A 22,331-nucleotide genomic window follows, 5' to 3' on the forward strand; every position below is an offset into this window, starting at 1 on the left:
CCGAGGCCAAACCCAGAACTCAAATAGACTTGAGCCCTAACACTTGAGATCTCAAGCCACATCTGGTTAAGGATTCAGCTGCAGGACTGCCTTGGACTTGTATTTGCCCTTTCTGATATAGTGTCCAGACCTTGCAATATGCACTGTAGATGTCAGTGATGGATTATGCCTTTTATTTCCTTTTGGCTGAACCTTTCCACTGCTGAGCGTTCCCTAGGTAAGAGGCTTTGAGAATTGCTCTGGGCTCCTACCCCTGTTTCAGGGGAGAAGCACATACTGCGCGCTCTCCTGGAGACTCTGCTTTGATTCTTTCATGCTGTTGTTTTTCCTTAGTCTGGAATAAGTCATCTTGGGCTGAAAGTGCATGTTTTGTTCTCTGCGGATGGAAACATAACAGCACCCGATGAATGTTTCCTGATGGGCTTCCTGCGATTGTGAAGGGAATGGTGTCAGGGAACAAAACAGGATACGAGTGCGGTGTTTGTGAATGTAACTGGGACAATGGTATCAAAGTGAAATAAAAAATAATGAATGGGCATTGCTGCAGCTGTGACTCAGAGCTTGGAGGAACCTGAAATATTTGTGTCTCTCTAAGCTGCCACCTCCCAGGTCTGGAATTCCTGGGAGAACACGGTTTTTACAGTGCTTTGCCAGTAGGAACCCTACCTGAAAAGACAGGATTTTGTGCTTGTACCTGTTCCTTTATACTGTTGAGACTCTGCTTTACATCCTTTTCCAGGGCAGCCTGTGAAAGAGGAGGCACATGGATGTGGCATACCCTCCGCAGTGCTTTCGGGTTTCTCATTTGACTGTTTTCCTTCCCAGGGTGAATTATCTGTAGTGAAAAGATTTGATTGCTTTTTGCATGCAGAAAACAAACCCAGCAGGATGATTTTATAGAATCAGTTTCTGGTACGAATAAAAGTACCTCCAAAAAGCGAGAAACGGTGGCACTGTCTCAACAGGCAAATGCAGCTTGAAGGGAGCTCAAGCCTCCTGAAACAATGTGCTTGGTCAGCCTGCAAACTCCTGATACCTGCCACTGAAAAGCAGCCTCTGGTGCTGCATCAAGGAGAGTGGGTGCTCCAGGACAAAGCTGAGGTCAGCACAGGGTTTCTGCCTAGCAGTAGGCTGCATTTATTCCTCGGGATAGCTTGGGTTTGTCAGGGAGCCAGGCCCTGAAACCATCTTGCAGTTTTCCTCCATGTGTCTTCAGCGGCAAAGACCATAAAAACGCTATAATAATATTTACTGGAGTGTGTATGTTCACAGTTACATAGTTACATCCATGTGTCTCTGTTTACAAACGCAGCTGCTCAGTGCAAGCCCGTTATTGTACAAGGGTGAGGAAAGCAAAGAATTAAAAGGAAGGTGAAGTAGATCCAGGTGGATTTGACAGCCCAGCTATGGGAAGCAGTCACACATGTAGCGGCAAGTTATTCCTAGTGAGCACGGGCAGCTCTGGAGCAGCAAAGCTGTGGGCAGAGATCGGTGGTGATATAGAGCATAGGGGAATGGATTCAAGCTGAAAGAGGGGAGATTTAGATTGGACATTAGGCAGATATTCTTCCCTGTGAGGGCGGTGAGACACTGGAACACCCAGAGAAGCTGCGGCTGCCCCGTCCCTGCACTGTCTGGGTTTCTATGATTCTATGGTATAAGCAGAGTAAACTGGCTGAGGAGAGTGTTAATACATGGCAAAGGCTCATTGATTTTCTGGAGACATGATACAGCTTGGAAAGGATTTTGAGAGCTCACGTTGACCTCCCGCCTCAGCAGAGTTCTGTTGATTAATTCATGGAGGTGAATCCTTTTGTAGTGAAATTATCGGCCAAAAAATGAAACCTGGCTCAAGCCACGCCAATGGCAAAGCTTTACAGCACTTTGAGCAGGCTGAACGTTTACCTGCAAGGTTCAGTACTCATCCTAATTCATCTCACATGTTTTGGGTGGCAGAACTAGGGAGGAATTCACCCAAAACTTCTGGGAACAGAAGCCAGAAGCTGTGATTTGCCCCTCCTCTGCTAATGGGCACACACCTCATGTGTTGCTCCCAGTGTGTATCAGTACCAGCAGGGCATGAAGCACCAGAGAAGTTCAGAGTGCTTAGGAAAACCCCTCTCTATAGGTGCAGGGGTGTGGGTAACCCATCTGGGGACTGGCAGGGATGTTGCATGCTCCAAAGAACAGCTGCTGTTCTCTCTAAAGGAGAACTGCAGCACGCCTACAGGATTTAGGAACTTGCATGATGGAGCTGTGAACATCTATCACACACATCCAGTCTCTCCAGCCTCAGGTTTCATCATATTAACAGGTGGAAAAGCCACAGCAATAATTTGGGCAGGTTCTTTTTGTTGGGTTTGTTTTTTTCACTTCCTCTCCTGGTCCTGTGCTAAGAGTGCACAGGGGCATCTCCTGGAGACTTCCCATGGGGCTGTTGCCCTTAAGCCTCCTTATGATCAGCCCTAAGGCAGCAGCTTGCTGGGGAGGAGTACTGTGACCTGGTTATTCCCATTTGGTACTGAGCCTGTTGGAAACAAACCAAAACAGGCTCTGAGCTGATTTATGTCAAGTCTAGACTGAGAAAAAAAGCCATTGGTCCAGATCCTAGAAACGCGTGCTTGAAGTCAAGTGATTTTCTGAAACGTGAAGTAGCTGAGCATGATTTAATAGTTTTCCTTTTTTGAATCGGGTTTGGGGGATCCTGAGAACAAAATAACGCAGCATTCATTTTAGCAGCTTTCTTTTATTCATTTGACATGAAATTTCATGGAAATGGGGAATGCAAACATAAAAAAAGCTGTATTCCCTCATGAGAAATTTTGCAAAAACCTTTCTTAGCTGTCTGATTTCAGTGTGGTTTTGCTCTTTAGGCCTATCTTATTCCTGCTTTGTTTCCTCTTAACATGAGTTGCTAAATTGTGGTTTCCCATTTGTCTGAATTGTGAAGACATGATGCTGTATTCTAAGACTGCCATATTTTGCTTCGGTGCACTAGTCTGGGTGGAAACTGAAAGAAAGGCACCTAAGGAAAGCTGGTGTTGCAGTTTGTGCATTTAGTTGACCTGCTTTGTAGTTCTGAGCAAGTCCTCAGCACAGAGTAAGAGCAAAATTACTGCAGTGTAGGATGTCATCACAAGGATTAAATGAAACCCCTCCTTTATGCACAAAGAAAGCCTCAAATCTGCAGAAGCTTTGACACAGTCTTAAAAGTACACTGCCCTCTTGATCTTTACTCTTGCTGCAGCAGGGAAAGCAAGACTCTATCTCCCCCATCCCTCCTCCTCCTCAGGGCAGGGACAGCTCTGCAGCAGGATTACCAGCATTCTGGTTGCCACAACCCGGATACCATCGGCTCAGCTGGAAAATGCTGTCAACAGAAATGTGGTTGGTCATTGTGCAATGCTGCAGAGCTGACAGAAGAGGTACAGAGTGATGCAGTTTGGCAGCGATGGCTCTCAGCCTGCTGTTTTCACTATAGGGTTATGATGGATCTCTGGTGCTAGCTGCAGCCCACAAAACCTCCACTGGAGAAACAGGCCTTAAATTGATTGTGAAGGGCATGAGATTGGATTGTGGTTGTTGGCAATAAAATGCCTATGATTATAATTTTCTAGGGGGAGTTATGTGGAGTCCCTGTACCAGTCACATAATATCCTGCAAGGAAGGTGGAGCAGCATGAGCAAACCTCAAGGAAAGTGTGCTGAAAAAGCTGCAGATTCCTTTTTGGTCTGGTTAGGTGCATTGTAAAGACTGGATAGATTAAAGTGTGGTATTGCATCAAGCCTTGCTTTGAATTATCCAAATGATTCCTGTTTGTGTTCCAGTAACAGCACTGGACGAGGCTCTGTGCCCCACAGTGCATGCATGGGGCAGGACAACAGAGGACTGAAGGGAGAAAAGCTGTGAATGCCCCATCCCTGGCAGTGTTCAAGGTTGGACAGGGCTTGGAGCAACCTGCTCTAGTGGAAGGTGTAAGGAAGGTGTAAGGTCTCTTCAATCCAGACTGGGATGTGATTTGATGAAAATGAGGCACAGACAGGGGAATGCATCGCTAAAGGTTATGCCAAAGATCAAGAGCAGGGCTGGCAATAACACTGCCTTCCTGCCTCCTAGTTCAGTGCCCAGTCCCTCTGAATTTGCTGCTCTGAGATCAACACAGACTCAGCTCCCTTTTACATTTTATATTTGACTCATTTTCTTGTAAGTCTGATGTTATCTCTTTTCTGCCTGTATGAGATTTTGGCAGCAGAAGTGCTGACTTGTAAAACTGCAGTGCCAAAGTCATTTCTATTCAAGGAATAGATCCTCTGTCCTAACCTCAAGCTATGTGCAAGACTGGTTGCTGCTGGCACCTCCGATTTTGGTGTTTCCCATTGTACTCATGGGCTCTTCTGATGGTGGGTCTGTGTCAGTAACATAGTCTTTACAAAACTATTTCAGGAGTGATTTTGTCACAGGACTAGGGAAGGAAAAAGTCACCGCTCTGGAGGTGGGAGTTATCTTTCCATGCATGAAATGAGGGTTCAAGGTATTCAGCATTTTCTTCTAAGTAAGACTTTGTGGAGGAGGATGAACCTTTGATCTTTTGTGATGCCTTTTAAATGTGGTTATGGCCAGAAAAGTGAATGTAAAGAGCTCAAAGTCGATATTCAGTGAAAAGGCATTGCATGCACCTGGGAAAAGCTGTTGCTGCAGATGCTGGGTTATACCTGGAATGAAAGCACTGACTACTCTCACCTCACCAGCTCTTGTTTTCATGACTCTTCTCCTACTGCTCAATCCAAGGGGCTTCTAGGGAGCTTTCCTTGCTAGGGAACTTTGGATAAGGTTAAAAGATTGAGCTTTTAGGGGCTTTATCCAAGGCAAACCTCTAGAGGTTAGTGAGGACATTAGGATATACTGGGGCTAGGTCTATTATTAGCACAGTCATTAGCGAAACAAAGACTGTGTTAGGGACTGTGAAGGGGAAGGACATCCAGGTAAACCATGTTTCACAGGTTCGCATTGAACAGTTGCCCCTGGTTTTTACCTAGGGGCTGTTTCTCTGATCCATTCTGTTCATATGTGGGCTCAAACGTCCTACTCAGTTCATTAACTAAGTGAAAACTTACACTAAAGCTTGCATGCCATCTCCATCCCACAGTTAGGAAGCAGGATAACTTGCTTGAAGCTTTAGTGGGCGGTCAATCCTCCCCACCATGCGACTAGCAGGACAGACTGGCTTTCTTGCAGCACTCAGGGATGCAATCAAAGTGTACCTCACCTTGCTGTGGCACTGAGACCTGGCACCTGGGGCTAGATGGCTCCTGTAAAAGAAGTTAAAACTGCAAATTCAACCTTTTACAACTATAAACTGTTATTAATAATGGCCGTATCGCATGGCCAAGGGATCCAGAGGTGTGTGCCAGCTCTTTGAGAGCTGTTTCTGTGTCACGGCAATGGGAGCCTTTCATTTGTGGTGGCTCAGCATGGCTGCCCTGCGGAGCCTGGGGCTGTGCTTCACAGCGCCTTGAACTTGCCTATTGCCGTGCTGCAAGCTGCCATAGACGGGACTTGCCACATTTATGCCAGGAATGTGATTAAAAACTGGAAAAACTGAAGCTAGCCTATTCCCAGAGGCAATATAATGTAACATATATGCCAGAATAATACACACAAGACCCCTGTCTCAGAGTCAAGTCTGGCCAGCTCAAGGACACAGCCCAGGAGGCAGCAGCACAGGGGGAACCCTGGCGAGCTGTGGCCTGTCTGGTTAGGTTATGTTAGCACCTTTAACACCTCCACGTGTTTTCCCAGTTGCCCGTCACCAAAGACTACACAGCTCTTGCATCCAGGGGATAGATTCCAGGGAATAGACATTTGCCCTCTGGTATTCAGTTTAACTGTTGATCTCTTCCTCAGCTAGAGCTAAAGCCAGCCACTTCCTGAGCAGACTAGTCCCTCAAAGCTGAGGCTAGCCAAGCAGATAGTGAGTGCAAGGGAGGTTGTACGCAGTCCCTGTCTGGGTCTGCAGGGCCAGGCAAGCCCTGTCCTCCTCCAGAGAGGTAGTCCTCATTGCTGGGACCTTATCTGAGTGGTCCCCATACCCCAACCCTGCCAGCTAAAGGCTACATGTTGCTTGCCACCCCTTTGTTTTTCTCTTGAGCCCTACATGTACACACCGCAGAGAAGCTGATTGCTGCAGGGACTGGCATTGTGCCACCCAACTTCCCTTGTATGCAATCAGCAGTGCTTGTTTGCTATTTGGATGCAGGACCCCGCTGTAAGCAGGTGTTACAAGCCACTATCTCAGCCTGATCTGCTCTGTGTGCCTTCAGCTCCCCCAGAACCTCCAGTCTGTAGCTTTTGTGGCTGTAACTCACTCAGGGGTTTAATTCAAGCCATTCCTGGTTCAGTAACTGCTTGAGAGTGCCCTGATGGCAGCCATCACGTTTGAATTGCTTCTCCTGAGTGCCACAGGTTGCAGTCTGCACACAAGAAGCAAAATGCTCCCTGCCTGGCAATGAGATTGCCATGATCCCCATTAGCACCAGCTGCTGCTATAGGCAGGGCATTGCAGGTCTGGCTTTCAAGGAAGATCCTTACCTGAGGAGGCAGACTTCTCCATCAGATACACTGTATATGAGAGAAAAGTGTGTACTTGCTTGTGTATTTGAAGATAGTTATACTTGGATGCAGACCTAATCGTTGATCCTAGACCAGGGTTGTTCCTTAGGGTGGGTCGTTTTGGTTTTGGGGGAGGGATATGGCTTTAGGCAGCAAAAGTGTTTTCCCAGGTGGTGTTTCCCTAAAAACCCCATCTTTGTGTGTATTTTTAGACTGGAAATCTCCAAACCCAAACATATAAATACTTTATCTCATGACTTGGCAGTGGCATGGTTTCCTTGCCTCTGACCAGAAAGACGCATAGCTGAGACTGGGTCTAGAGTCGTAACTCAGTCCAGCACCGTGGGTATTTGGGGTTCACCTACCGCCTACTGCCATAGTGTGGGGAACCCCACCTTTTTTGTACTGAGAGGAAGCGGGATGTACAGAAGATGTGTCATTTAGGAACCCCTGCCTGACATCCTGACTTCAGTCAGCCAGAGAAGCAGCGAGGCTTACCTCTTATGGAAAGGCAGAGCCATCACCAGAAGATCTTGTGCTCTTGTTCCTTTCTACACAGGCCAAATTTGTAGCCTGGAGATAATCTCAGCCTCTTTAAGGAGTTTCTGACACGAGGCTGTGATCATACAGGCTCACACCACATGGAAATTCTTCTTCCAGCACCTTCTACTGCTTTGCTCACTCTCATTATAGCAGAAGAAGCTGCTGGAGAGGTTGAACATGGTCTGCACTCCTTGTAACCCACCGCATCAGGCAGTAGGGTAGAAGCTCTCCTTTTTGTTGTGTAAAGGCTGTGTCCATCTCTGCTCATCAGTGTGAGAGGTTTTACAGCAGACTTCAGCAGGACGGGCACAGATGTCGGAGGGCTCCTCCGAATTCAACATTAGTCAGGCCACTTACATTTGAGGCTTATTTGGTTTGGTTACGTGATCTGAGATCAGGGCTGGAAAAGTGCTGATGTTTCTGAATGCCGAGCACTGACCTGACTCTTTCGAAGTGGGTTAATTTCAAGCTGAGAGGGATTCTCATGTTTACCCAGTAGAGACTCCAGCTATTGACATTTTCTGTGATGATATCATGAGCCTGGTAATATCTGATTTGCACTTAGATTCTCGTGTAATCGGAGGATTCCAGCAGCTGCACTGTTCTAAGCTGTAAGATTTTCTGTTTCCCTCGCTGGTTATGAAAGAATTTGCAATCATTTATTGTTTCTAAAAGCTCGTGATTTGGGCCGTGTCTTGTGAGCTTTGAGCACTGAGGGTTTAGCAGCACACCAGCTTTCAAAGCAAAGACAGGGTCTGGATGCTCCCGGGTAACCTACCACCTCACCCACATCAGTGTTAAGGGTCTTTTGAATGTTCAGTCTGCAGAAGAGGTGAGTCTGTTGCTTCCTTTGTTTTGGAGGTCTGCTCCATTAACTCACATTAAAATCGTGTGTGCTTTTAGTTTGGGAGGTTCCTCGTTCAGTTTCTGGCTTGCCAGCCATAATGGCAGCTGTGTTATGTGCGGTTAACTCAGCTCCATAAAGAACATGCAGACCTTGTCAGATGCACTTTGAATAAGGCAGGCCTGTGCCAAAGCCTTTATGAGCCTGGCATGCTCCATTTACAAAACCCAAGCACATCAACACGAGGAAATTGATAGTCAAAACTTTTTGTTAACATTTGGAATTTCTGCAGGGGGAAAAAAGCAAAACCAGAAAGGAGAACAATTTCCTGTTTTTAAGCATTTCTAGAAATGCGCAGTTTGGTAACTCACCAGTCCTACACTTCCCACAAAACAAACAAAAAGTGTCAAGTAATGCATTCTTTGCCCCACCACTAACACCCATATCTGACCTGTGCTGACTGCTTCTCCTTCACTAGTAACCTCAAAACATAAACACCACACAGAACCCTCTGAAAGCAGATGTATAGACCTTCAAGTGACACTCCAGAACGGTTCCATGATGCACATATCTCTGGTTGGTTTTGGACCAGCAAGTGTGGGCAGGTGGGCAGGTAACTATGAAGCTGCTTACAGCAAGCAATGAGAATGGTGCACCACCAAGCAGCCACCTTTCCTCTTTGCAGAAGTTAACTTCTGCCCCTCCCAGAGCAGCACTGCAGCTCTCAAAGCAGCCCACTGGTTTTGCATAGGGGTTAATGGACCCCAAAGGATCTGATTCAATACGTAATCCTGGCAGATGGCAATTTCAGACAGCGCTGGGCAGCTGTGGGGCCCTTGCAGGTGCTCACCAGCTCAAAGAGAGACTAAGAGTGGAGTTACTGGTTTAGTCATGGCTCTGAGCACTCGGTTCTTCTTTCTCCTCAGGAGGCTCTGTCGGTGGTGAGCGACGACCAGTCCCTCTTTGACTCCACGTACGGCGCTGCCACTCACCTCCCCAAGGCAGACATGACAGCCTCAGGGAACCCTGACTATGGCCAGCCGCACAAAATCAACCCTCTGCCTCCCCAGCAGGAGTGGATTAATCAGCCCGTCCGGGTCAATGTAAAAAGGGAATATGACCACATGAATGGATCGAGGTAAGGAGCTTTCCGCATCTGCTCACCCTTACGTAAAAGCAAAGCTGGTATCGTCCATTCGTGCTCTTGTCCTGCACATCAACACTCCACTCTTTGTGTAGGACCGTATCCCTGGGAATGTCACTAATGGCCTGCAGATCTTGCTCTTGCAGTTCTGCATCATGCAGCCCTGCCAGTTTCCATGAACGCTGCACAGACTGGGACAGGACAGAGTTCATGCTGCAGACACTGCTGTAAATCACACATTTCATCACTTAGTTCAGCATCCCACAAATGTGCCATGGTTCAAGGAGCTCCTGAGGATGGAGTCATGCGGTAATAGATGGTGTTTATAGCAGTGCTCCAGAGTGAAGCTAGTGGAAGGGCACTCCTTATTGCATCTCCAACTAGATTTGTGCTCCACCAGGGCAGAAGCAGCCATGGGAAACTGGAGAGCTATGTGATGGAGAAGGGGAAAAAGTGGAGACTGAGGTCCTTCATGGCAGCCTATGAGGTGTAACAAAACAAAAGGCACATACCCATGGCGTTGATGTGAATATGTGTGGCCACTGGTGAAACAGAGCTCAGGAGTAGATTTGAGCATCAAGGGGATGCCAGTTACGATGTATCATCTACAGGCAAAGATGTAGGTCTGCCCCCCATCATTTGTACTGAGTGCTGAGGGAGATGGATCATTTTGCTGCTCAACGATAAATTTGAAGACTTGATAACATTTTATTGTCACAGCTCAGATTCTCTCTTCTAAGGACATTTTTACAAGTCCAAAGCCTTGGAAATGAATGTCACCTTCTTGGACAAAATTCTAGGTGCAGAAATTGCTTTTTTAGCATTAGCTTTGGAGTTCCTTTTACTTTTAAATTTGATTTTAACTTCAAAGTCACCTTTGTACCTCTAACGTTTGTACAAGGACAGTTGAACAATTGAGGGCTTTTCTGAGTAAGGGTTAGCTTAGGGCTTCTGCAACAGCCTATTTTCCTGGTTTCTGAGAAGCCAGCAAAGTGCAGAGTTTGAAACAGAAAGCAGCCTTGCACTTTCAGGGTTCTATAGCGAGATGCTGGTGTTAAAGACTTCAAATAGCAGCATGTTTTTCTTCCTAGTAAGTATACAGTAGATGCTGATTTTACTATCCGATAAAGATCTTTGTGACAGTTGGTCTTTGGTGGTGATCATTTGCAGTCTGAATTTGATCTTGCCCTGGTTGTACCTTAGGATTACTTCATAAGAACTACATGGATTGTTGCACTAGTGTTTCCTAGCTTAGAATTGGGGCTGAAACATGGGAAAATCAGTTCTTTCCAGAAAAACACCATCCCTGGATAACACAGTCTTTTTGTTGTGATCTTTGTGTTATGATTTCCTCATCTGCTCAGAAAGAAAGGGCAATAATACCACTTTGACCAACTGCCCCATTAACAACTGGAAGCGCTCTGATGCCCTTGGAGAAAGGCCCTTCAGAAGTGCATTTAGAAAGAAAAGGAAGTTTTCAGAAAGGAAATCCTTCTTCCTGGGCTTGCTCAAGACTGCAAGATTCTTAGGCAGAAACCAAGTGTCCTCAGTCTCTCTAAAAGAGGGGTAACAACTTCTCAACCTGTTAGAAAAGGAGAAAAGACTGTTTTGAATGTCAGAACCAAGCACCAAAATAGCTTCCATTCTTGCCTTTGACACCATTTTAGCACAAGAGCTCCAATCCCCCCAAGAAATGAGAATGTTCATCTGACTTATCCATCCTCTCCTCTTCATGGCTAAAACTTTGCCCTTTCCCTGCATGTCCATCACAGTTCATTGTTAGGGATTGGACCACTCTGGTTGCTTGTCCCTCCGCCCATCAGCTGCCTGGCAAAACCATCTGAGAGGCAAACACCAACCTCAATACAAACGAACTCAAAGTGCAGAGTGAATAACAAAACCTCTTCCCCCTCCCTCTTTCTGTGCCTCTCCTTCTCTCTCTTGTTTTTCAAGCACGCTCTCTTAGCGGGTTCCAGCTGCCTCATTAGAGGGAGCAGCCTTTATTCTATGTTTCACCTGTATTTGAAGCATTTTCTGCTTGTTGAAAGAGTGGTTTATGTACTCTAGGGAGTGATAAAGCTGTAGGAAACCTGGCAGTGAAGGAAGTAAGGGACAGTGTCCAGATTCTCTTAGCAGCCAGAAGCAGGTCTGACTGCCAGGAGGTAATAGTGTGATGAGTTGGTTTGGTCCTCAGAACAGTGGGAGAAGGAGTCTTCGAAGAACCTCTCCAAGCCTGTTTTGCAGGCTAAACAACATGGAAATCCTCACCAGCTTTCTACCCCATGTCAGGTGTTCCTGGTTTTCTCCCAAATTGGAATGAATATCCCAGATAACTGCATACTGGCTGTGTACAGGGGATGTTCAGGCAGAGGCAGGGGTCTGTGTTTTAGGGCAGAAGATGAGACTTGTGTATTATTACAAGATTCAGCAGTAGATGCAGTGTGTGGCCTCAAAATCTGCTGTTGCCTTTAGAGACAGCTGCTTGCTCAGAACAAAACCCAATGCTGCTTTTGTGTTTCAGAGTGATCCAAACACAAGGCAGTTAAAATCCAACATGGAAAACTTAGAGTCCTCATGCTTCTTTCACCCCCTTAGGCTTTGGGAAAGGGAAATGGTTTTGCATTCATAGCAGACTAAAAGTAGAAGTCCAGCTTTTCCATGGGTTTACTGCAAGATATTCGGCTACCATCCATCTCTCTGTGCATCCATTTGGGAACTGGAAGCATGGTGTGCAATCCTTATTCTTTGCTGGGTTATTTTATAGCATATTCAGGGAAAGATCTGTCTCCTGCATTGTGCAGTTCCCAACAGACTAGGCCTGGATTTCTCTTGGGCCCTCTAGATGCTTTTGTGATAGAAACACAATAATTCCTGTTTTTTAAAACAAAACAATCTTTCCCATTTTAAATTCCAGTGAATATTTAGAAAAACCCTGATTAAAGTTTGCACACGCTTTGGAGACATTCTCTTGCTTCAGCACATTCAAATAAATCTCAGGTTCAAGGATGTCAGAACTATTTTTATGCCCCAATAACGTGCTCAAAACAGAACAAAGGGACCATCTACGATGTCTAGAATAAAAATCCCCTTTAAGCAGCGTGTGAGCCCTCTAGTGGGATCCGCTGGGTTCTCCCAGTCCCCAGCCGCCTGTTTGCATTTACCTGCATGCGATAACCATGATTCCTTTAGATGTGACTGAGCCTCTGGGCTTTCCTCGTGCAGCTTGACTTGACCTGTGTGTCTTTTCCCATCCTTGTCACAGCTGTCCCTTCCTTCTGCAGACTTGGTGTTTTTCAGAGTGAACCTCCCCATGAGAGTGGGATGAGAGGCAGGTTAAAGCGTGCCTAAATGCAAGTTTCGAGGAGCTGTGGTTCTGCCCTGGTAGCTCTGTTCCGTGCCCTGTAAGAGGGCACTGCAGGCAGAATCACAGTATGTCTGTTCCTTCCTTCACCGAACAAACCCCCAACATTAAAATGGAATTTCAAGGGTAAAGGTTAAAGCAGAGGTGACCAAATGGGGACTTAGACCAGCAAGTGGGAGCTTTAAGATAAATATAAGATGGAAAGGCAGGAGGGATGAAAGGATAGGAAGAAAGAGATAGAGAGCAGCAGGAGAAATAGCCCACTGATGGCAGCTTAGTCTGGTTCAGAAATCACTGTAATCCCTTCTTCTGCTCTTTTGAATGAAAGCTAAAGGTGACTCCTAGACAGAGGCCCTGCCTAGGATAGTTAAGTGTTTTCTTTCCAGGTATCTGGAAGAAGGCTGCAGCTTTACACAGGATTTATTAGTCAGTGCCAGGCTAGCTGCTTGTCCATTTTGGCCAGCCTAGCATAAACTTTCGCAAAACACCAAGCTCTTGACATCCCTAGAGACTGCTACTGGAACTGCTGGTACGGAGTCTTTGGAAGGACAGTAGGAATGAGTCCTGCTTCATATTCCTTGGACTCTGTCACTGCCACAGTGAATGTATTCAAGAGATCTTGTGAAAGCAGCTTATATACATTTATCTTAGTAGCTCTGCAATGTTTTCTGCTCTGAGCAGGTCCAGCATGTGCAGCCACTTGAAAACCTGAAGTCCCTGTGAAAAGTCCAGGATTAATCTGGTACCTGGAGCACATTTAATGTCCTGTATGCTTAACAGAGTGGCTTCTCTTGCCACAGTGTTACATCAGGGTTTGCTAAGGGCCCCTCAGTCCCTAAAACTTCATTTCAGATCTGACTCTGATACTTGTTTGTCTGATTTTGGCTGCTGAGACATACAGGGCAAGGCAGAGGACTGGCAGGGTCCTAACTGCCAAGCCAAGAGTCTGCAGGGTGAAAAACCATCACAAAACCACTGAGGAGACATCCTACAGTGTTGGTGTTATTTCTGTGACTCTTCTCTATCAGTCACATGCAGAGAGAGCAGAGACAACCAAGATCCCTGCGGGCTTTGCATATTGTGTCATTTCATGCCACTGGAAACCATGATAGGCGGGTAAGCTTTTCAGAAGATGTCATTGTCTGAGGGTCCGGACATATCCTATAGTTTGGTATGAGCATTATATCATAGAATCATGGAATGGTTTGGGTTGGAAGGGATCTTAAGCTCAACCTGGCCTTGAACACTGCCAGGGATGGGGCAGCCACAGCTTCTCTGGGCACCCTGTGCCAGCGCCTCAGCACCCTCACAGGGAAGAGCTTCTGCCTAAGAGCTCATCTCAGTCTCCCCTCTGGCAGGTTAAAGCCATTCCCCTTGGCCTGTCCCTACAGGCCCTTGTCCCAAGCCCCTCTCCAGGTTTCCTGCAGCCCCTTCAGGCACTGGAGCTGCTCTCAGGTCTCCCCTTCAGGAGCCTTCTCTTCTCCAGGCTGCCCCAGCCCAGCTCTCTCAGCCTGGTTCCAGAGCAGAGCTGCTCCAGCCCTCGCAGCATCTCCGTGGCCTCCTCTGGACTTGCTCCAACAGGTCTCAGAGCTGAATGCAGGACTGCAGGGTGGAGGGGGGTAAATATTGCAGATTTCAACTGTGGGGGTTATTTTCCAGGGGAATGTAATTATAGAGCAGGGTGGTGAGAGCAACCCCCCCAAAAGAGGGACAGCAGGTCATTGCCAAGTGCTTACTGTTGTGTCTGAAGGAGGGACCACTTCATCCCAAAGGTAGGTGGGAATCCATATGCGGGGCTGTGTGTGTGTGCTGAGGTCTGCCCACACCATTTAACGTCACAGCTGGTCTCCAGGCAGGCCAGGCGAGGAGGTTGGTCACCTCCTGGGCACACTGAGCACTAAGCCCAGCAGGCTGACACCTCAAAGCATGGATGCTCGTGCCGTTTCACCAAGTCTTCTCAGGACAGGCTGTACCTCAGGAAAGAATAAGAACCTTTGTGCTGCTCCAGGGCTTTTTCTCTGCCAGTACAGGCAGCATTTAACACCTGACACAAAGTATTTGAGCAGGGAGTTAGAAATGATCACATTCCCTGTGAAAACCCCGGTGTCCCTGCAGTTGCTCAGACTCTCCTCTGGCTGCCACGGGGACATTAAAACTTCAGCAGTTTGCCTCTCTGAAGGCGGATTTTGGTTCCCTGCCTGGAAAAACAGTAGGCGAAATAGTAAAACCTTAAATTCGAACATGTGTAAGTTATACATCTTATTTCCATTTTCAAGCAACATTCCCTCAGTAAGACATGAGGAAAAAATTACCATCTGCCTCAGAATATCTCGGTGGAGCATTTATCTCCCAGCCATGATAACTGAATCTCAGTAATTTCTCCCTCTCACCCCCCCCCAGTTCAGATTAAGAAACAAATTTGTTTAGTGTCCAAACGTGGAGGCTTTGCCAGCTGAACTCAGAGGGTGGGATCTGGTGCGCTGTCGTAGTTCTTACCCTTCAGCAAATGCTTTCCTCCCAAGCCACTTTGCTGCTGCCAGAGAAGAAGGGTGGCTGTGCCATTAAAGAGGTGGACTAAACTGCACTGGATCTGGGCTCTGGGCTCACTTAGCCTCAGCCTTGCACGCTAATGCACCCTTGCAATAACGCTGCTCTTCCCTGGTACCTTCTTAACACGCTGTGTGCATGTGGCAGGCTGTAGACTGGTCTTTCAAGTGACCCTAGAGCTAAAAGCCTGACCTAGTACTGCAGCTGGAGAAAAACAAAATCTGTGCTCCCTGTCTGTGGTTCGGAGGCTCATAATTCTCCCAGAGCAGGACAGAGAAAGCCTCCTGCTTGCCAAGGGGCTGTGTGTAGTCCAGCTCTTAGCACAGTGCCACCTGAGTTGTTAAATGTTCCCTCCTCATCACTCCATCACCTCAGAAGTAAAACTGGGGCCAGAGCCTTTTTTGTACACTGTTTCTGTGGTCTGAAGTCCCTGACTCATGCCTAAGGCACCTAAGCTGTGTGGATTTCCTATCCAAGTAGCAGACAAGCCTGGGACTGTTTCAGTGCTCAGAACAGACAAGATGCAGCCCTGTATAAGTGTGACTCTTGAGTTACCATGCTAATATGGTTGTATTCTCCTGTGACTACCCTGTCATTTTGGTGTGGGTGTTTTGTGTTCTTTGTTAACAAAAGGAAGGGAAGGGGTATCTTTATTTATGGTTAGCTCTGCACATGGGTTGTGAAGTGGGCAGTACAGCCTTTCTGTCACTTGATAGACTCCACAGAAAGAAGGTGTGCGGGGCTGTTTTTAACACAATGCAAAAGCATTAAGGTCCAACAAGGGCTCCTAGGAGCATCAGGCTATACCTAAACGGTTGCTAAAATGAAGCTGAGTGATAAAGGATAGAGAGGGAGTGAGGAATGTAACTGATAGACCTGCCATTTCCATAACCCAAACCTCCTTCTGTTATGATGAAAGGGGCATAATAATGATGAGTCATCTGTTTCCTTTCACATTTCAGGGAGTCCCCCGTAGACTGTAGTGTGAACAAATGCAGCAAGCTCGTCGGAGGAGGGACAGAGTCCAGCCCCATGAGTTACAGCACCTACATGGACGAGAAGAATGGGCCTCCTCCCAACATGACCACCAACGAGAGGAGAGTCATTGTCCCAGCAGGTACCACCAGCATCAAAGTCTTTGTGTCATATTTCCTTGCGATGACTTCAATATCCAGCTGAAGAGATAAGGCTTGTTTATCCACTCTCTGAGGAAGGCTCTTTCTTACAAACCATGTAAAAAGTAAGGAAGTTTCTGGCTAGTGGGAATCACAGAATCCCAGCCTGGTTTGGTTTGGAAGGGACATTAAAGCTCATCCAGTCCCAACCCCCTGCCACAGGCAGGGACACCTCACACTAGAGCAGCTTGCTCCAAGCCCCATCCAACCTGGCCTTCAACAGTGCCAGGGACTGGGAATTTCCTGTGTCCCAGTATATGCTCTGCATAAGAAATGGATGATTACTGCTGCTTCTTCTTCCATTTTTTTTTTCTGGACTGAAGTGTTGTTTTGGTGTGTGGAACCAAATCCAACTCCCGTCATGTGTTAGAGGAGAATCTGCTTCCCGGGACATGTGTAGTGTGATCAAAGAGGCAAGAATAAGCATGAAGTAGACTCAAATTCTAACTCCCATGGTGCTCTGCAGGATCCAGATGCACTTTCGTGTCACATTGATTCAAAAGGAGCTATTTTGTTTTCTTTTCTTGTTAGAAGTAGAAAACCAGAAAAAACGTATTTAGCAGGAACTGCATTATCCTTCCAAAACGTGTTCCACAGAAACATTCCTGCGCAGCGCTCTGTATGTAATATCCACATCTGCTCTCTTCAATTGGCAGGATGCATTTGATACATTTGGATAGTCGAGGATGAGAGCTGCTGTGGCAGACAACTGGTGGAACTGGAACTAGAGGAAGTCTTTTCCCTGCAAAGGTTATAAACACCACAGATAGATTCAGGCTAACCCAGGAACTTGCCAGCAAGGGAGATGCTATGAGCCAAGCTCTACCGGAACATCCACTGCTTTCAAGGGGTGCAGCTTTTCTCAGCCAGTGTTGTGAGGGTTTCACCAAGGATTGTAGCTGATTCAAACAGATGTTGGCAGAAAGAAATGTACTCGTGGAATTTAGCTCCGTTTTCTGATCGTGGCTTGACCATGAACAGATGACAATTCCCAAGCATTTGGTTGCCATTTAGGATGAAAAGGAAAAGCTTGAACTGAATGTAGTGAAGAGAAGGCAATAAAAGATTGACAGCAAATCTCAAAGTAGCATTTAAGTTGTTGTTAGGATCTGCCTAGAGGGACTGGCTAACCAAGCTGGTGACATATGAGATGTGTTCTCAGCATTTACATTGCCTAGAAAGGTGTTAGCTGATGCCAACTAGTCATTATGTTATTAAAGACATTCAAGAGGGAACTTATATCCTGCTCTTCAGCATGCTATTTATGCATATTTGAAAAGACCAAGGGTGGGATAAAGTTTAGCACAGTTGTTGAAACAGGAGAAATTCCTTTTAGTGCCCTCAGTGGAAGGGAGGGTTTAAAATCTTTTTCCTTGAAGGAAAGCAAAAAAAGGACCTTTTCTCCCCCCATGAGCATCTACAAATCAAAACCTTCAGATACTTGTGAAATAGCAGTGACTTACCAGACTTTGGAAGACAATAACGAGCATGATCCCAGATCTCTGGCTGCAGGATATGAGGCCAAATTCATTCAAGAAAGGCATTGGGAAATTTTAATATAATCCAGAGCAAAGATTTATAGCGCATTAGGGTGAAGATAGGCAAGAATAATGTCACATTAGGCTTGCAATAGTAATAATAATGAACTCTAAGCCATGTTTCAAGAAGGCAGCTTTTCAGAGACCATTCAGTGCCTTTTGCAGTGATAAATAGGCTGAACAAATAGCTGAAGCTCAAAAGCGTTTGTGTAAAGAGAGACCACAGATTCATTTTGCCATCCAAAACTTGGTTGGTTTTTTTTTCTTTTCGAAACTGAAGACAAATAACTCTTTCAATTACAAAAATAAAAAAAGAATCCTCCCTTGAATACTTGCATTGTAAAATTTGCAGCCTTGTGCCAGTGCTTCGAAAGCAGAATTCAAATTAGCTATTGCCAAAACATGAAGGAAATCCATCTTTCTTTCCCAAAGCAAAGGTGTGGGGTTATAACTGCCACGGTTAGAAGGCAGCATTAAGCAGGCCAGGTTTGCCAGAAGTTCACTGAGGAAAAGTCAGGGTTCTAATTTCAATATTCCTTAGTCTTGCTTCTCCATTTCAGGCTGTTATGCCAGAACTCAGGTGCCCAGGAATGCACCAGGTATAGCCACTACTTGACCTTTTGTGTCTAGGGATCCCTGCAGCCCAAACACATGCACTCTACAGCCCTGAGCGAAGGAACTGTTTTATACGCTATAAAATGTGTGGCAGAGGCATTTCTTGTCCCTCCCCAGAGCACAGCCTCCCAGCTACGTGTTTCTGCTCTGTTTTCGCAACTGCCTTGGGACCTGAGGTGTTGGAGGTTTATGTGAGAGGAATGTGTCAGCTATGATGGACAGATACATCTCCAAAGTTGAAGCGTGGCTTTGCAATCTTCTCCAGTTGCAGTAGAACATGAATTGGCAGCTTAGGTTTTGAGATGGGGAGCAGCAGCACAGGAAACGTCTGAAAGTGCAGATACGCTCTGAAAATGACTCTGTAAAAGGATATCGTGGCACAAATTCTTGCTGGGACTTTCTGATTCGATGCTCTTTGCAAAACGCAAAGGGTGAGTTCTTTTTTTAACCACTGATGCAGCAAACCATCACCATGGGGTCTGAAACTCCAGCCGGGTTCAATCTCTCTTGTACGTCACCGCCAGTAATAAAGATTCCACAGCTGGAGCTTTGCTGACAGTTGATAATGATGCATGAGGCAGTATAAAATCCACATTGCCCTCCAATAGGTTTTCCAGGGCTAGCGGAGGTAGGACTCTGTTCTTGTCAGCGGGGTGAACATTTGTGACTCAGAGATACATGGCAAGCTGTTCTGTTTAAGCAATAATATTCTTCCTTTTTCAGAGTCCCTTTGCTGACCATAAATACCACCATCCTCAGACTTTAAAATGCCATCTGTCGGGACTTTGTAATGTGCTTGTGAAGGATGGTGTGACTTAACACAGCACTGATGTCATTCTATAGCATTGCAGAACCAACACTGTGACATACCCTTTCACAGGGATGAGTCTGCTTTTGGAAGCTTTATTCCAGAGTGAGAAAAGCCACAGTGAAATGTCACTTACGTTGTTCCCAAGCTTAGGCATAAGACTCAGGCAGGTGGAAGTCAATCAAAAGAACTTACCCAGAGGGTCAATGTGATTAGCCTGTGTGCCTTGAGTCTTGTTATAGCACAGTACTTGTTCATCTTGGCAAAATGCATTGGAATCTGTAAATTAAATACATTTGGTTGTGGAAACAACGGTTAATGCCTTGACTGGGCTACAGTGAGTGCTAAGGCTTGCATATAGCATTACTACCCTTTGTACTTTCCTGCCAGATCCCACCCTATGGACCCAGGACCACGTGCGCCAGTGGCTGGAATGGGCTATAAAGGAATACGGATTAATGGAGATTGACACCACCATCTTCCAGAATATGGACGGCAAGGAGCTCTGCAAAATGAACAAGGACGACTTCCTCCGAACCACCTCACTCTACAACACAGAAGTTCTGTTGTCTCACCTCAGTTACCTCAGGGAAAGTAAGTACTGCCTTGACATAGCCCAGCCCTAGCACGACATGCTGAGAAGCTGAGTAATAAACTCCTAGAGGTCTTCCTGCAGGATAAATCGCAGGAAGAGCGAGGAAGAAAGAGCAGAGAAAGGCAAGCAGAGAGAGCAAACAAGGAAAGGAGGAATAAAAAGTGGGTTGGAAAGTTAATTTTAACTTAGATGGAGTTACTGGTGCTATCAAGGAGGTGAAGAACTGAGAAGATTGATGGCCTTACAGGCAATAAACCATCTGTAGCTGTATGATAAAAATACATAGATTTGCTCTGGAGATTAAACCAAATATTAACTGATGGGTCAGGGGCAAATTTTCCCATAGCTTTGCATTTTGAGGGCTGTACACATTCCCCTAGGGCTCCTGGTAAACATTGCTTCAAAATAGGACCCACAACTGGCTGGAGCTGGGGATTTTCTGTGTTCCTGGAGGCCCAAATCTATGGAAAAGAGGAAAAAAGACAGGAGTGATTCCCTAAATGTGAGTGTGCTGAAGCAGACGTTGTGCAAACAGCCTAGTACTCAAAGAACAAGTTCTGCTGAACCTCCTTGTTGCTACTCTCTGCCCCATGCTAGAGTATGCTGTATTAAGCCCCTATGAAAGAAGCTGTGAGCTGTCTTCACTTCATCTACAAAATGGAGGTAAAAGCATTTCCTTTCTTCATTAAGGTGTGCTAGGGATGATTGTGTTATGATGAGGCCAGAGAATTAGAGCTAAATTCCTCATCCTCCAACATTTTTTGAAGTGAAGCAGCTTTTGTAGGAGTATAATTACTTGAGGACTGAAAAATCAGGAGAAACAGCCATAAAGGAAGGTAGGAGGGCAGGGAGGGAAAGGAAAAAGTCTATTTTCTCCACTGAGCAATCAAATTGTGATGTAAAAGCAGCTGAAGATGTCTCCATCTGGCCAGTGCAATAAAGCAGCGAGGCAGCATTTATGTAGGGTGTTTCTTCAAAGCTCTTCAGCACTGCCTCTGCTAAAATCAGTGGGAGTTTTGCAGATGACAGTGGGACAGGAGTTAGATCACAGATGGGTGCCTCTGGAAGCCCCACCTTTATTTTTCTGGAGGAGTCGAGCCAAGGAAATGATTCACAACAAATAACCCAATTGTTGGATGTGAACAGTTTCTGTCCCTTGCAACTTCACCAAGAAATCGTTTCCCCTCCAAAATGATTTGCCCATTTCATCCTGTTTCATCAGCAAAGGGCTCACAGAACACTTTGAGATGATTGCAGATACAACCTTTTAACTAGGGTTTGCATACAGAATTACACACTTCTATGGGAAATGGCAAGGTAGTTCTTAAAGCCAGCGCTGCTTTGGCCAAACCTGCTGACTTGGGCTGGGCAAATCAGATGCTTTGTAACCGGAAAAGTTGTTCAATTCCCACAAGATAAATACTCAAGTGAGACACTCGAATTGTCTTATTGATAAGACTTGAGAATTGATAGAAAGATATGAAGGAGGAGTTGTATGGGTTTTGAATCAAAGAACCAGGCTGAGCTTGAAAAGGTTGGCAGAAGAGTTGAATTCTTCTGCTGCTTTAGCTCCAGACAGCATCTCCAGAGATAATCTCAGGTGTTGGATATCCCCTTGCTTGAGGTGTTCAAAGAGAGTGTCAGGAATGAAATTCTTAATCTCATAGCATAACAAGCCTGAAGACCTCGATTCGTTTGCCACCTTTACCATTTGCTGCTGTCTATTTGTTCAGGAGCAAATTCCTGATTGATCCTACCTACCTTTAGATACCTCAAGTGCCTAAGTTAGTAGTCTGGTTACACTGAGCTCTCTTTTCTTTTATAGGAAAGAAGCAACAGGGCACACAGAAATTCAGGATGTTAGTCCCCTCATTCACACATTGCCTTTACATGCCTGAAATTAGGAGGAAGAAACCTTTGCCTCAGTTCCTCTGTGCTTACTTTCTGTAGAACGGAGCTAGTGATCCTGCCTTCTTGTTGGTCCAATCTGTGGGACAGGGATTGCGTCTCGTGCTTCTCAAGACCCATCACCATGGAGCCCTAATGCAGTCACAACATGTAAGCACTGCTGCAATGCATGTTGAATAATCATCAGAAAAATATAGTGTTCTGCCAGGGCAATGCCTACAAACTATCACTTCTATGCTATGAAGCTAGTGCAAAACCCGAGCAGCTTTGCTGGTCTCGGACAGATCAGTTATTCCAGTTTTACATGGATGCATATGAAAGGAGAATTCAATCCTGGACCATCCCCAGCTTTTATGTTTATAAATTTCTCCCCTCTCAGCCCCTTGGGCTGCTGTAAGACGTCATGCGAGCGCTGTCGCTATTAAAGCAAGCTCCTGTCTGAGTGGAGGTCGGGCAGCCTCTGAAGAGCATTCCTTTCCGTGCAGCTGTTCCCAGCGCTGCCTTAATGACAGTCTGGTTTCTGGATTGCTGGTTAACTCCCTCATGGAGTAACGCCTCCGAAAGGAGCTTATTGTTTTTCCAGACTGATTTCCAGCGGATGTTTAGTGCCGAGCCTCTGAGCTCAGTGCCACGGGGAGATGGGC

General features: G+C 46.1%; 1 protein-coding gene across 5 annotated transcripts in view; it reads left to right on the forward strand.

The window, feature by feature from the left end:
- The window catches only part of FLI1 (Fli-1 proto-oncogene, ETS transcription factor), a 79,279-nt gene that overhangs the window by 35,601 nt on the left and 21,347 nt on the right, over window positions 1-22,331 (forward strand). For 4 of the 5 annotated variants that reach the window (XM_061476114.1, XM_061476115.1, XM_061476117.1 and 1 more), the window contains 3 exons: window positions 8,923-9,134; window positions 16,011-16,165; window positions 19,575-19,778. In XM_061476114.1, coding sequence (XP_061332098.1) covers window positions 8,923-9,134; window positions 16,011-16,165; window positions 19,575-19,778 — 571 coding nt within the window. Of the gene's footprint in view, window positions 1-1,078; window positions 1,102-8,922; window positions 9,135-16,010; window positions 16,166-19,574; window positions 19,779-22,331 lie in introns of those variants that run through there. The other variant, XM_061476113.1, reaches the window with a different exon arrangement.

The sequence above is a fragment of the Pezoporus flaviventris genome, unplaced genomic scaffold (assembly GCF_033815535.1).
Source record: "Pezoporus flaviventris isolate CSIRO_AGI_PZ_B2104156 unplaced genomic scaffold, CSIRO_AGI_Pfla_v1 ptg000093l, whole genome shotgun sequence".
NCBI classification, from domain to species: domain Eukaryota; kingdom Metazoa; phylum Chordata; class Aves; order Psittaciformes; family Psittacidae; genus Pezoporus; species Pezoporus flaviventris.